At 39.3% G+C, this 16,413-nt stretch overlaps 1 protein-coding gene across 5 annotated transcripts in view; it reads left to right on the top strand.

Annotated features, from left to right (window-relative positions):
* Mamo (zinc finger protein 628-like) overlaps positions 1-16,413 on the top strand; it is a 103,250-nt gene that overhangs the window by 38,454 nt on the left and 48,383 nt on the right. For 4 of the 5 annotated variants that reach the window (XM_072008197.1, XM_072008199.1, XM_072008200.2 and 1 more), the window contains one exon: positions 455-547. In XM_072008197.1, coding sequence (XP_071864298.1) covers positions 455-547 — 93 coding nt within the window. Of the gene's footprint in view, positions 1-454; positions 548-4,138; positions 8,140-16,413 lie in introns of those variants that run through there. The other variant, XM_072008201.1, reaches the window with a different exon arrangement.

Raw genomic sequence — 16,413 nt, 5'->3', positions numbered from 1 at the left:
AAGAAGTAAACGGATAAAAATAATATTTTGCATTTTTTAATTTATACGTTTGATCGATATAGTTTTTGAACGATACGGTATACATATACTGCAGGTTCTACCGTGCATCGGTCATTATATTTTTAATTTACATGTTACTTCTACCCTACGTTAAGTAATGTAGCCAAGAGGTACATACAAACACTTTTAACCGTTTGCTTTCCAATCAAACAACTTTGACCCGTTTACATAATATTGTCTATCTGTCTGGAATAATTAGTCAAGTTATATCAATTAGTTATATCAATTAATCAAATTATATATCATACTCGGGTTTCTTCGAGAACGTAATACAATACATAAATGCTAATGATTTGGGGCGCGGTTGGCCCTGGCAAGTCGGTTCATACTTTTCCCAATAGCATCGACAGCTATCCAATTATTACTTTGACGTGAACCCGATGTTCGTTTGCAGTCGTTAAAAAAAGAGATGGACTGGGAAAGGTCGACCGAAGAGCGCAGTGCGAGCAGCGAAATATCCACGGATTACAGACTCCCACCAGATCCGGTGAGTTTCCCTCTTTCTCCGTACTATATATTCCAATTTATTGACTACTTTTTATTCTCGTACTTTCTCTTTACTCTGCATTTATATATCGATTACGGTTATCGCCGGTTGTGTATCGCCGGTCGCGCTCGACTCATCTGCAATCGCATACACACGACGGCATTACCATTGGATTGTGGATGAGCTGATGCGAATCTTTCAAAAAAAAAAAAAAAAAAAAAAAAATAAAAAGAAAGAAAAAGATATTAAGATATTAATAATAAAGTATAAAAGAAAAAATAGAGAAATAGAAACGTCTACAATTTGTTGGATCTCGATGCATCTTGTGTCGTACGAAGATTACGACGAATCGTTCGTTTACGTGCTACTCGTTAACGACACCACTGGTGTTGACAAGAGTCCGTAAGATCGTTCGGGCAATGACGAATTTGTCGTTCGATTAGCTCGAACAACGTTTCAACATGATCCATTTTATCTATCTATCTATTTATATCTATTTTTTGTTTGCCTATCTATCCACCGCCGATAGATAGACAGACATACATTATATTTCGAGTTCACTTGCATGTGGGTCTATTGCATGCGTGCCCAAGTGCTTTGCTGTTTGCTGCTCTCCCCGCTAATTTTGAAAGTGATCGTGTCATTAACAGAGTCGCTAGTCGTCCTGACCGAGAGTAGAGTGTGATCGGAGATGTTCGATAATGAAAAAAAAAAAAAAAAAAAAGAAAAAAAGAATACGATACAAAGAAAAACCGTTCATTCCCCCTTTGAAGTACGATGGGACTTTTGTATTTGTGTTAGTGATTTCCAAGGATGCATCACGTGACAGTGTTAACGGTTCATTGACCAGAGCGCAAAGTTCGATCCCGATCGAGCTCGAATTCGATCGACGTTCACGAGAAGAACAGTACAGAAGTACACACGTACATCCTTCCTTGACTTAAGATTCGAGGTTTACGTTACGATACACCCGACTTTACGCATATACGATATCTCGTGTTGCCTTTTTGAGAATCTTGCATAGACGTGATAGGACGTTTAAAGTAAGAAAGAAAAGAAAAAAAAAAAAAAAGAAAAAAGAAAAGAAAAGAACAGACTCGCTAAAGAGACAAGCGTAATGACAAATTGGACCTAGCCGCTTGCCGATCGTTCTAGCTTAAGTGCCCCGTAAGAAAGATCTTCGTCGAGACGCGCTGCGCAGAAGGAGATCAATCGTGCATGCTCGTCTATCTTTGACGAACGTATTATCTTCTTTTCCAAACTAATTCACTTCTCCATGCTCCGTGCATACGTCCTGTCTTCTGTCTGTCTTTCTCTTTCATTCCTCTGTTTCTCTCGCTCCTCTCGTTCTTTTCTAACTAATCCATTTACGCGATTGTCCAACCTCTCTCTTTTCGCTATTTTCGTGCGTCTGTCGATTCCTTAGCGCGCTGTTTTTCCATCGATCTTCTTGTATCTCTTCGTCTTCTTGCTCTAACTTTTCCTGCCTCTTCTCTGTTCTCGTGAAAACGGAAAAAGAAAGTCGAGTAATAACCCATATGATCCTTTGGAAATCGTGAAACCCGCCCCTCCCCCCCAACCCATCCCGATGGTCCTTGAAATCGTGAATCCTGCCTTCCAATTGGATTTCCACGGTTCGACGGGCTGAAACGAATCACGTTGATAAAATCGTGATCCGTGACGGTGCCTTCGGACGTTTCTTTCTTCCTCTGGAAATCGAAGGAAAACCGGCGCGTAACACGTACTACGTTCTTCCTGTTCGTCCCATCCTGCCAGCCTGTCTTGCTAGCTCACTGTCAAGAAGTTGACCTTCGTTTTTGGCCATGGTTGTTTTTTACTACATTTTTATATATATATATATATATGTATATACATATATATACACGACATATATATACGCAATACATATATATCGTTACATACATGTACTGATATTATGTGCAAGTTACATATATATATTCTCACGTTCGATATACATATATATGTATACATATATATATATCTATCGTTTATACATATACAAATTATATTGACATTCATTATATTACCATTTGTTACTTTGTAATATTTGTATTTCGATTTGTCGTTTTTTTGGATTGAGTGCAATGCCTTTTGCTGCGGCGAGCCCTTTTTACGCCGCAGTGGCCATCTTGGCCCCGGTTACTACCAATGATCGTGTATCAAAAGCAAAAAGATTTTTGGAAAATATAAAGATAAAAAGAGATACGCAAAAAGAAAATGAAAAAAGAACAGAAAAATCGGAGGAGGGACGAGGGATGGCGGGTGGGCTGTTGTTGTTCTTGAGCGAGGCTGTGGGGGTTGCCAGTTGGCCCGTACATGTGTCACCCACTATCCCAGATACGACACATATACGCGTCTATACATATATAGACACGTATAAGAATCCCCATATACGTGTGTATATATAAAACACGTTCCTTATACGTTGTTTTTACACACACAAATCAGACAGTTTCCTTATGTCATTATACATATGATATCTCTGGGGTGCGCGTCGTGCCAAACAAAAATGAGCGTCAACTTCTTGTGCTACCGTCTTACATGCCGTCGAGAGTTATCATTTTCTCGTCAGGCCTTCAGGGACTTCTTTTTTTCCACCGAAAAGAAAAACGAGAGGGGTTGATGATCATGATGATACAGAGGAGGAAGGAAAGACAGAGGAGAACCTCGCGTACACGCGTAACATCCGGTCATGCCAAAAACGCGCTTCTTACAAAGTAGTGGTCTCGCGAAGACAAGCCTTGCCTGTTCTTTCTTTATTTATTTTTTTTTTTTTCTCTACTACATTTTTTTTTTTTTTCTATATCTTAACCAACGGTCTAGTGGCGATAGAGAGAATACAGTCAAGCAGAAGTAGTTAAAAATTGAGAGAGCAAAGAGAACACGCAAGAAGCAACGGGAAAAAAACGGAGAGAATGTGAGAGAGAGAGTGAGAGAGAGAGAGAGAAAGAAAGAGAAAGAGAGGGAGAGAGAGAGAGAGAGAGAGAGGAAGAGCGTGGAAAAAAGAGAAAAAATAGAAAGTGAGACACGAGTTTTTTCGAACGTGCGCCGATTGAAGCCCGGCGAGTCGCGGCTCGTACATACATATATGTATATATACGATATATGTGCATCTGTGTACGCTGTGAGTCGAGTAGCGTCGAAACGAGCGATTTGTCGCGGCGAAGTAGCGGGAACGTGCATATAGCGTCCACGTATCATAAGTGACGGAGGGAAAGAGAAAGACGGAACGAGATATCTGTTCTCTGCTTGAAACGATCACTTCAAAGTAAAAAGAGGAAATGAAAACGGGAACTTTTTTTTGCAAACAAAATAGATGAATAGATAAATAGATAGGTAGATGTATAGATGATTAAATAGATTTAAAAAAGAAAAAAAAAAAAGAAAAAAGAAAAGAAAGAAAAAAGGGAAATGAGTAAGAGAGTGAGAGTGAAAGAGTGGGGGAGAGCAAGAGCGTAAGCGAAAGCGAAAGCGAAAGCGGAGAGCGAGAAGCATTATTACTCTGTGGGGGTGTTACGGACGAGCTAAAGGGAAGACAAGAAGTTGATGTTCTTGTTTGTTTGGTTGCAGGAGTTGATGGGTGTGGATGAGCGGATGTTTGCGTGCATGTACTGCGGTGCCTCGTTCCTCCACCAGAGCAAGCTGGCGCGGCACATCCTCTCGCACAGCCTCGAGTCGCTCAAGTACCGTGAGCAGGCGGCCCACCTGCAGCTGCAGGCTCAGCTGGGTCTCGAACCCGGTATGCACCTGCCGCCAGAGGCCCACTACCCCACCGCAGGTACGATCGAGCCGATGGATCTCGAGCTCGCGGCCCACTCGGACCCGACCTCCGGCGTCGTCCTCTGCAAGTTCTGCGGCAAGTCGTTCCCGGACGTTGGCTCTCTGATAGCCCACCTACCGGCGCATACAGGTGACAGGCCCTTCAAGTGCGAGTTCTGTGGCAAGGCCTTCAAGTTACGCCACCACATGAAGGACCATTGTCGCGTGCACACCGGAGAACGTCCGTTCCGGTGTACGCTGTGCGGCAAGACCTTCTCGAGGTCGACGATACTGAAGGCCCACGAAAAGACACATTATCCGAAGTATGTGCGCAAGTTCCTGTCCCCGAGCCCCGTGGATCCCTCCGAGGAAGAGGCCCCGCCGCCGCCACCGCCGCATCATTGAGTTCGCCTTAGACCGTGCAACAACAGCCACGTTCACCACCGCCGGAGGAAGAATCGCCGATCGATACACCTTCTTCTTCTCCTTCTTCGTTTCCGTTTCCCTGCGTCCTTGTACCGCTTGGACGGGATCAACGCCGTTATAGTTTCATCGATCGCCATCACCGCGATGGAGGAGGATTCTCTCGATAAGAGGCGAATGATCGCGCATCCGACGATTTACCGGAGAATCGACGTCGTTGCCCGCGTGACGCCGGGAATGATGATGATGATGATGATAATGATGATGATGATGATGATGATGCGGTTCGACGAGGGAAAGGGGAACACGGACACGAGCAGTTTTACTACTAGTGGTGCCTCATTCTCATTCGCTCGTTGTTTCTCGTATTTCTTTCGTTATTTATCCCCGCTACTATTATTATTATTATTATTATTATTACTACTACTACTACTCCTACTATTCCTACTACTCCTACTACTCCTACTATTACTGCTACTACTACTCCTACTTACTACTACTACTACTACTCCTACTACTACTACTGCTATTACTACTACTACTACTTCTACTACTACTACTACTACTACTACTACTACTACTACTACTACTACTACTACTACTACTATTACTCTTATTACTCTTATTACTGTTTCTTCTCCTGGTAGTCGTCTGTCATCGTGTCCTTCTCTCGGCACACCAGGTTCCGTCGTTCAGCCTCCTGCTCGTCGTGTTAAACGGCCGAGAAACGTTCGTGCGCCTCCTCCGTTGCTGTGTCACAGGGCGCTCGTCTCCTCGAGTAGTTCCCGTGATCGCTTCTCCCTGTTATCGTTCCTGGTCTCTCCTGTCTTTTCGTTCGTCTCCACGGAGGGTGTACACCTCGCGTTCATCGATCCCCACTGAGCGACGAGGCAAAAAGCCGGCGGTGTTTCTAGTTAGTCCTGTGATTTTGGTTAGGATGGTTGGTAAACGCGTGTTCAGAGGGAGGGACACGTTAAAACGAGCTCCCTCGTTTAATCAGTGCTTTAAGACGAAACGTTTAGCTTATATATATATATATCGATAAATTATTGAAGGTATATATATATATGTGAGTGAGAGGAAGAGCGAGAGAAAGTGAGAAAGGAAAGCAGAGTGAGAGGGTGGGAGAGAAAGGGGACAAAGAAGAGAAAAAGAAGATGAATATGAAGAGGATGATGAAGATAGAAGATCGGGTTTTTAAATCGAGATAAATTACGCGAGATACAATTAACGGACATTGTAAGAGAGGTCGAGTGAGAGGGAGGGAGAGAGAGAGAGAAAGAAAGAAAGAAAGAAAGAAAGAAAGAAAGAAAGAAAGAAAGGAAGGAAGAAAGAAAGGAAGGAAGAAAGGAAGGAAGGAAAGGAAGAGGACGAATGGATAAGAAAAAAAAAAAAAAATTTGAGCCGCCACGGTTGGTGCTTTTAAGAGATTTTCATAAAATGCTGTGAATATTATATTGATTACGATTAACTATAAACTATTGTAATAATGTAATAACGTTGTACGATGTACGATGTGACCGTTGTTGATACGATTGAGAATATTTTATACAGTTGACAAGGGGAAGGGTGTTGGGATTCGCGCGCCGACGATTACGATTATGACACAGAGAAAGGGCTACAGGGGGTCTGGGGAGGGGGGTTGGGTTAGGACTGACGATGGGGAAGGGATGTACGGGGTTAAGGGAGGGTAGAGAAACGTCCACACATGGCGAAATTCGATTCAGTTTGCGTTCGTGGACGTTCGCGGTTCAAACACGACGACGTAGTAAAGCGAAGAAAACAAAATTTTAAGCGCGGCGCGGGGCTGCTAATTAAGTCGCGTTACGAGTGCGCCAGCGTCGATAACGGCTTTCCGAAACTGTTTTTTGCCTCTTTGTCCGTCGCGTGTTTATTTCGTTCTTCTTGTTATTCGTACGCGACGTTCATCTTGCCATCGTTGGCTGAATTTTGCCGTCTTGTTTATACGAAGCTCGTCGAGGAAAATTATGCACGTACAACGTATCTTTGATTCTCAGATTCTTCGTTCTTTTATCCGTAAACGCTTTCACTGTATTCGAGAGTTTTCTTAAGTTAATTCACAGGTTATCATTTAGGCAGCGGATTTAAGTACGAAAGAAATATCATCTCGAAATCTTCGTCTAAGCAAGATTTAAAATCATACTATCTCGTATGTCTTATCAGGTATAACAGAAGCGTTTGTAAAACACTTTCAGAATATCGAAAAGTTTTCTCGGACTAATTCCCGCAGAATATTATTTAGGCAGGAAAAAAGTATCGAAGAAATATTATTGTAAAACGTCTGTCTAAGCAGAACTTGAAACCGTACGATCTCGCGCATTTCATCGGACTTAACAGAGCTATATAGTTAATTACATCGCGTTAACGAGAGATTATCGAATATCATTCGCGAACGTCTGTCTCGGGAAATGTCCCCGGAGCTGCTTCGATGCAGTCGTACATATATACGCGTGTTCACGATTACTCGCGAGCTCTTACCCAATTCCTATCACGCATCGACATAAACACGATATCGAGAGCGCGCGTCGGGCACGCCAAACGCATCGGAGACAGCCAAGTCGGCGCGTGTATCTAACGACGGTGTGTTAGGCCAGCGAACCAGTGCAATATCTAACTCATGACATGACGCAATTCTATCAAATCTTCTAGCCTAATTTCTCGTTTCTACGTTTCCTATAACCGTGGTATTTGCCCGTATTTGCAGCTGACTTTCTGCTCCTCCTTGTTTATTTATTTCCGTTGTGTACAAGCTTGCATAATAAGCGAAGAAACGGTAGCCAGTCAAAGTCGGTCGATCGATCGATTTTCGCCTGATTTATACGCCAACTTTAGAGATCTACCTGACGGATGGAAACGAAGGAAACGAATTATTTATAAAGGAAAGACGAGTCGTGGTTGTATTTTACGTAGTTTGTGATTCTCCTTCCGAGTCGAAGATAGTGCAATAAGAAGAAAAAATATGTGAACGGAAGACGAGATGATTTTTTGAAACACGGAAGAAACGTTTCGGTTGATTCGCGCAGCGTTTCTGTCCAGTTCCATCGGCGTACGAAAATTTTCACCTTCCTTTAAACGATTCGCGAAGAAACGGAAACGGAAGGCAGAACGTGACGTTAACGTACAGAGAAAACATACCTGTTCGAGAAAACACGACGTTATCCTGTAAGCAGGATGTGTGCCGTGTATTCGTGGATCGACATGGCGGAGATTCCATCGAGGTATGAGAAGCAGAGACATTTAATTACGTAGCTCTTTGAATTTTATTTTTCTCTTATTTTCCATTTAATGTCTTCTTTGTACTTCTTACTTATTTGTAGCCGCTAATATCTTTCTTTACAGTGAATATATGGACACTGAAATCTCCATAACGTATCGTATAAATTGCAAATTCTATTCTCATTTGAAATTTTAGTACCTACCGTTTAGTAATCGCGATTCATTATGTACAATATATACATATATATACATTTTATCATTTGATTTATCCCAAGTATTAGTTTTTTTAATACCGATGATATTCAATAGTGTGCTCGTGTGTCTGCTATTTCAAATACATATGGAAAACTAAATTGCCAAAGTTAATATACATGCAGAAATTATACGATCTAAGAACAGGTTTGCAACTCGAGAACAATGAATATTTATGAATGTTTAAACGGTAGAATCTAAATGAAATAGTAATCGGAAAACTGCGTAATTTGTGACAAAATTAGCTGCCGTCTAGGAATTTATTAGGTTTCTGTGGGAAAAAAAACTAATTGCATCGAATAATCGTATCAAAAATTCAGAAAAAAATCTGCTTTAGTATAATTTCAAGAACGCGATTGTTTTGACAGTGGGAATGTTATAGCATTACTATCGTGCATATATATTCTATATCAAGACCACAGGTAAAAGGACCGCACGATAGATCGTATTTATGATCGTTCATAGAGGGGCAATTTTATAAATTCGGTCAAAGATTATATATGTGTTTTTGTTACACGTTTTTCTGCAGCTAAACGCATATATTACCAGCCTCTTAGTACCTTTAAAAATATTGCCTGCCAAGATATGAAAATACTATTTGCCTTAACATTTATACGATTAGTATAAGTTTTGTGTGAAATTCTTAATTTCGTTTGTCAGGTGCACGATTGATATTCGCCATCTCCAAAAACAATCTCGAATTTCAAGGTAAATTTAAAAAAGTAAAGTTGACAATTTTTCTTCTCTGTTTGGTCGATAAAATTTTTCGAGCTAACAAGTTCTTTTCGCTTGTAGATATTTTATCGTTCTCGTGTATTAAAATATCCCTTTGTGATCATAAACTGACATTAATATAGAAAATCGCTATACTTATATATTTCACGAGCTTACCACGCTCTTTTATTCGTCCTTCGTTCGAACAGCGTTGATTTGAAAATATCGCGCTTACTATACCAACGCCATATCGAATCGCTGATTCGCGGCAGAAACGTCCTGCACAGGATAACCCGAGTCGCCTTTTCACGGTGCATCTCATAAACGATGACCTTTCTCCACGATTTGACAATTTTCTGCTTCCAAAAAATCGTCGTAAATTCGTTTGTTCCGCGCTTACACGCGTTAGTGCATCGTTTCTGTTCGTACAAAACGTATGAAGCAAGCGTTGCATTGCGGTCAGCGCGATGCACGATGACCTCGCGTTTCTCACGAGCGTTCGGGTGATACGAGAACCAGTATTTCAGCTGCTTATTTTTGTTTTCCTATTAGTTTAGATAAGGTAATTAGCGGGTGTTGGAGTGTAACGAGCGATGGCGATATAGCTTTGGTAAATTATTGATCTATATTTGAAGGGTCTGCAGTAATAAGGAGGTAGAGCATCATTTTTCCAGTAATTTGAATAAATCAACAAAGATCAATGAAAATCGCATGGATTTTCGGAAATCTGATTTTCTGTAAATTAATAGACGACTAATATTCTTTATTATTTATATTCGTTATTTTCTATACTTTTCTTTCTTTCTAATAAATAGAAATTAAATGTTAGGAGTTGCCTCCTCGCTGCAGTGAACTCTTCACGTAGTAAATTAAGAATTCGAGGTAACGAGTCAACATCGTTAAAATTATACGTACAAAGCTGGAATCGTCAATTTCCTTTCCTTGGTATCCGAAAAAAGAAATACACGTGTACACATGATAACAGAAATTTACGAAAGTATCTATAATGCACGTTACGCTATCTGACATTCTTACGCTCAATTTGAAGTTACTAGGTGATTCTTTATCGGGCCAATTATACGTATTCTCCTGAATAATTAGAAACACTAAGAGGCTAAGAACAATCAGAAATTCGCAAATATTATTTCGTTTGTTTGTCAATAGGAAACTTTGAAAATTGAAGAAAATATTATCTAAATTGTAAATGGAAACAAATTTGCCTATTACTAAACAATCGTACAATTAGTAACCTTCTATTTCGAACTTCCTATTTCAAACTAATTCCTCGAAGAATTTATTTTTATCGCGTTACGCTCTTCTACGAAACCGACGATAATTTCCACGATTCTTTTTCCATACTTCTTTACTTCCCTGCTTTGTAACAATGTACGTAATCGTTTAATCGTTCGAATCGCGTGACTCATCCTACGCGTAACTCGCCAGTTGCGCTCTTGATTCTAGATGGAAGAAAAAAACGATTCTAGGAATCTTGAGAAGGGGTGGAGGCGCGGCAGGGGTTTCATCGAAACGTTCGTTTCGATCGTTCGACATTTGGAACGCAATTGCGGTCGATGCAGTCGTGCAGGACGAACTCCGTTTTTTTCCTCGGACGCATTGTATATTTAGTAGCCGGCTACTTTCCACCACCGTCCTCCTGCTCCTCGCAAGAGACCCTCGCGAACGGAGTCCCTGGTAATCGATCGATCCGTGAAATATTCATAGTGTTCCGTGTGCGGAGGCCCGTGGTACTGCAACGAAGGACTCGACCACGGGACCTCTGGTCGCTATCGATTAATCGAAAGGCTCGCCGTGCACGATTTCGGTGTCGTCACAGACGAAACGTGAATATTAATCCCGTCACCAGACCTCGGCTCGTCCTCGTTGCGGTTACGACGAGGGATCAAAAGTTAATGCGTTTCATTTCGAATCCTCTCGAATCCTTTCCTCGCGTTTAATTCTACTCCCGGGTCTCTTGTTATTTTTCTTTCCCTTTTCTCCATTTGGTTTCCTGGCTGGCCGCCAGATCTGATTCCAGAAGGGATTAGGGAGTTTCAAGCTTGTAAACTGGAAACGATTCGCTTCCACTTTTTGCAACACTTTGACGCGAGTCTTTCTTCGCTTCTTTTTTCCCCTGTTCCCTTTTATTTTTCTTTTTTCTTTTTACTCTTTTAATTTGCCTTTCTATTCTGGCTACGTTTTTAATCGAAGTATCGACGTTTGTTCGATGATTGACAGCCGCGTAAAAAGCTCGGTACGTCGATCATGGAGCTTTACCGGCGAGTGTGCGTGAGCTGGTTGTCATCTTTGCATCCAGTTTGACGAAGTTTACGTCCGAACGCTTCCCACGTATGCTGTTGTTTTTGTTTGGAAATGTTACTGCATTGGAGAAACCAGTTCTGATTCCTCGCGTTGGTACTCTAGAAATACTTGCTTCGATAGAGAGTAATTAAAATATGAAATTACCATTGATTTCTTCACACTCGTTTCTTCGGTGACATCATAATTCGTATGAATATCTTGCTGAAATTTTTGATGGATATTGAATTTTTCAAAATGAAATTATAACATCGATCGGTTATAGTTTGATTAACTTTTTACGCGCTTTATTCCTATAATTGAAAATCAATAACACGAATTTCGAATGCTTTTTCAAATATTAGCTACTTCGCGATATTTCGATTACATTTCGATGGAATTTATTTCCAATTTTGCTCATTCTTCCGAATTTAAATGCTGCAATTATTATCTTTTGTATTATGAAATTAAATTCTCGGAACTTCTTGCTCGAAACATACCCATACAAGCTTTCACGTAAATAACTAGAAGGAGAGAGTTAAATGTTATTGCTTTGCCATTTATATTCAATTACAACATGAAAAATGATGTTTCTTTTTCAAATGTGATTTTCACTCGCATTATCCATACTTACTAAAGGATAATCTATTGTTATCTCTGCGAATCATTCCAAATAGAGTTTCGTAAACCCTTTCCCCCCTCAGTGAAACTCGCGAATTTTTACCTTAACGATCGCAATTGATTCAACCTGTTCGTTTCGTTAAAATTTATGAAATCCTTACACGTTCGGGTAATATAGGGGAATTACGTATTTATCGGGCTAAATACCCTTCGAGGAATAAATTTCGCGTAATTTAACAAACGACGAATAAATACACGATCACCAAGAAATTATGAACCATTAAAACGCGGCTTGTTGTCGGTAGCATTCCGACCTATTTGCAATTTTGCCAATGCTACTACAACTGGTACAGTACTTAATACTTTTTCACAAGCAATCAGCATTTCGTTCTATTTCGCTTTGCCACTCGGTATGCATTTGTTTTCATACGAGCGAAAAAGTAGGCAAAGAATTTCATTCCAAGCATTTCAAAAGGACTAATCGAACAATAAGATTCTTTCGTATTTATGACGCTTATTATTACGAATATAAGTCGAGCGTAAAAGGAGGAATTTCAATGGATCTAAACAATTAAAAAGGAATAATCGAGAAATAGAGAACTTGAAAAGAGTACATATTTGATTTGTTGTATTTATACGAATATCATATTCGGAGATAATGTGCATTGTGATTCGTTTCAGTTGATCGAGCGATCGTTCTATTTAAAAATACTATTTTAGTTTTTATTCGCATAGAAAATCAAATTGTACGCATTGCATTAAAAGTATTAATATCGAAAATTGAAAAAAAAAAAACTCTTGGACATTGAATTGTACGTGAAATTTCGACTAATAAAAGGAATCGGTGTTTGTCGAGTTAAAATAAAATTCTCTATAATCGGATTAGTTTGGTATCATTAATTAACTTACGGCAATTGTACTAATAATTTGTCGACAAGAATAGAACGTGTCCTACGGATCGTTTAATAAAGAATCGTGTTGGCAATGTTCGTTAGGTTGGAGAAATTGACAAAATTGCCGATGTTTTGATTTTGTTGATTCACAGGAATTTCCTATAAACGCAAAAATCATATATGTTCATTCGTGTCCAAAATTGATAAGCTTTTTTTTTTAGATATTCTCGATTTTTACTGTTTCCATTTTTCTTCCAATAGTTTGAAAAATTATATATATAGAATGACGTGACATATCTGAAAATAATAAGTGTAGGACGAAATTATTATTTATTTTTCACTTTAAATGCTAATTTTAAATATTAATTTTTCAAAATAGAACGATTTTTCTCTCGACCAAAAACAATTGACAAATACCTATCTACTATCCCAAACGATGAAAAGCAAAATACAAGAGTGAATATCTATCGATTCGATACAAGTCTCGATACCAAGAGGTAGTCGTAATGTAGAACGCGGCGAAGCTTAGATAAATTGTGTGAAATCTAAACATACACATGCGTCGCAGTACAATTTTTCATCCGATCGAGACAGAATCTTTATCAATCTTTATAATTTGCGACGACTTATGCAACCAATAAGTTTATCGAATAACCTTCCCAACAAAATTTATCGTTATATGAATCATCAACTCACAGTTAGATCGTTCCAACTTAGACCGTTTCACGCATGGATCCACCATGTTCGATAAGAAAATTCACGCGAGATTTCAAGCAATTGCGTCAAAGAAATGTACGAGAGAGAAACGAAGAAGAGTAATTTCTCGACTAAGAAATAAATAGAATTTTTCAGGCTCGTTATTCTTAAAAATGTCACCGTGGAACAAGCGTTTTACCGAATTTACGTAGCTCTCTTTTTCGTATTTGCGTTGTCACGTAAGTTTCCGCGCGATGGCATCGAACGTTCGCTCTCACCTCGCATTTTCCGCGAATCCTGATCGTTCCTGATAAGCCAGATCGACGTTTAAACCGCGCGTGATTCTGCGTTTAATCGAGCTTTAATTTTCAGCGATGCACCCGGCTCGTCCCAAACCCTACGACCAATCGAATTCGATCGACTCGACACAAAACGCTCGATCAATTTATAACGAGCATCGATTAACCGTCAGAGACAATTCCTGGAAACATTTGTCGAACAGGGAACACGTAGACCGTCGAAGGATATCTTTGATAACTTGCAAAATAATGTGCGAATTGTTTCAAGTACTTTGCTTCTCTGTGACAAAACTATCAAGTTTTTTTTTTTTTATCGTGACAGTGCGAATTATTATACAAGACGCCTTGCAAAGTGTAGTATAATTAAGTGGGATGTGCTGTATTTTATTTAAACAATAGCCAAAAAGTTTTTTCTTTAGTAAACATAAGAAACGATTATAAAGAAACACTTACAGTTTTACATTAGCTCAAACGGAACATTAAAACAGCGCTCCCTCATCCCTGAATTTAAAGACTTGCGGATAAACGTATTTATGAATCAAGATAGCAACTTTTCGCGTGGAAACAATAACTCAATTGGACAAAAGTATCCAAGTGATATTTCTAATGCTAAATCTAGGCCTTCGTTTTGGTATTTTCTATCTACGTTTCTTATTTGGGTTGTGCTTCTTTAGATGACAAGGGATGTCTAATTGCAAGTCATTATTCAGAAGTAAAATCGATTCTTTCAAAGAACCATGATTCATTTAAACGAACTTTCTTCCTTTTACGTTCACGTTTCCGTAAAGAATCGTATAAGAATCTTACAAGGCACTTTGTATATTAATTCTGTATTGCTTCATTACGATCTCTTCGTTCGTTCCAACGATCAAGTATTTTTCCATCGATAATAGGCTTCTTGTTCCTTATTTCAAAAACGTTTGCGTAAAAATTATAGTTCACAAAATCGAACAACAGTTTCAAGAAGCTTCCTTCTTCTTCGTGATACGCAGTAACTAACGTAAACTCCAATTTCAACGGCAACAAAGAAAGAAGCTTCGATCAAACAGAAGCTCAAACAAACAAGCCAGAAGTTAAACAGCTACAACGAACTCGATTCTGCAATAAAAAAAGAAAGAAATTCCCCCAAAAATCGGTCAATGAGTTTCTCGATATCGGAGAAAAATTCGACGAACGTCGAACGAGAAAAGCCAGAAAACGATCGATATTGTCAACGAAGAACAGAGTCGTTCGATCTTGCGAAACGATCTCGAGCGAAAGAGAACGCGAACAAGGGAGAAAGAGAGAGAGAGAGAGAGAGAGAGAAATTGGTCTGTACGATGCGAGGCGAACGTTTCGTAGGAGCGGAATCCTTATCCGGTTAGCGGGCGATTGCCGCGGAAAAATCGCAATTAACGAGAAGAGCCGGCCGTTACGAGCGTAACCTTGCAATCGTAAAGGTCTAAAAATATAATGAACGCACGGAAAACTGCATAATGCATCGACCCAACTGCGCGCTGCGTTATCGCGCTCGCGAGCCACCGAGCGAGCATGCATGCATGCATGTATGTACAGCGTGCACGTCACGACAGATAAATCGTAAATTGGACAGTGACGCTCAATTTTGCGTGCGAACCGCGTCGCGAATTTTTCCCTCGCTCGCGATACCACTAGGGGTTGTCACGTTGAATCGTGGAAATTACGAATTTTGCAGTCAACACTTGTTAGAGGCTGGCTGACTAATTTCGAGTGTGCGAATCACACGAATTTGCAATTCGATAAAACAGATGTATGTATTAATGTGGAGTTTTGATCGATATAATGCTAACGTTGTTTTTTGTTTTTATTACGTTTAATCGTTAATTCGGCGTGATTAGATCGTAGGTGATCTTGGAACGATTTGGGTTTAATTCATTTTTTGCCTATTTAACGTTCATTGAAATTTTATGTCTCGAGTATGCGATATATAGTGGCTACAAAAGAGTATTTGCTCGTATCCTTATTTTCCATTGAAACTTTCCTTTATCAAGTTTTACATCTGTTACACCAGGTTTCTATATTCTGTTTTATGTAAATTTCATTGTCGTAGTATCAAAATGTTGTAATAATATGAAAATGATACGCTAAATCATACGAAATTTAGTATACGTGGACTTAATTAATTTTGTTATTTTAGTTTGCAAATGCTGTGATAAATACAATGGTTTTGCAAATAGTTCTCGTAGTCACTGTATTCTAAGATTAATGACCATTGGCACACAGCGATTTAAGTTATATTTCAGTTGAACTACGTAATTTAAATTTTTACTTAAATTCCATATCTTATATCGCAGATACATCTCGTTATCTTTATTATGTAAAACATAGAATACGAATCAATGTATAGAATTATATCTAAAATTACGAAAGATTAAAAGTCAAGTGAATCACCTATGATCTACGATCTGAGGATTAATAATCGAGGATTAATGTGTCTTTTAATTAGAATAAAGTAAGTTTTTAAGCTATTATTAGCGAAATGTTAAATTCGTAAAAATAGATATCTTCGACTGGAGAAAAATAACGTTACTACCGAATCTCTGTCAGATTTGTGACACTTCGTTCTAGATCGCTCCAATTACACGTGAAAACTTCGCTTGAATAATATAGCGAGGGGTATTTTTATTTGAGCAATGAA

This window comes from Bombus fervidus, chromosome 8 (assembly GCF_041682495.2).
Source record: "Bombus fervidus isolate BK054 chromosome 8, iyBomFerv1, whole genome shotgun sequence".
Lineage (NCBI taxonomy): Eukaryota > Metazoa > Arthropoda > Insecta > Hymenoptera > Apidae > Bombus > Bombus fervidus.
This window is presented reverse-complemented; position numbering and strand designations above follow the sequence as displayed.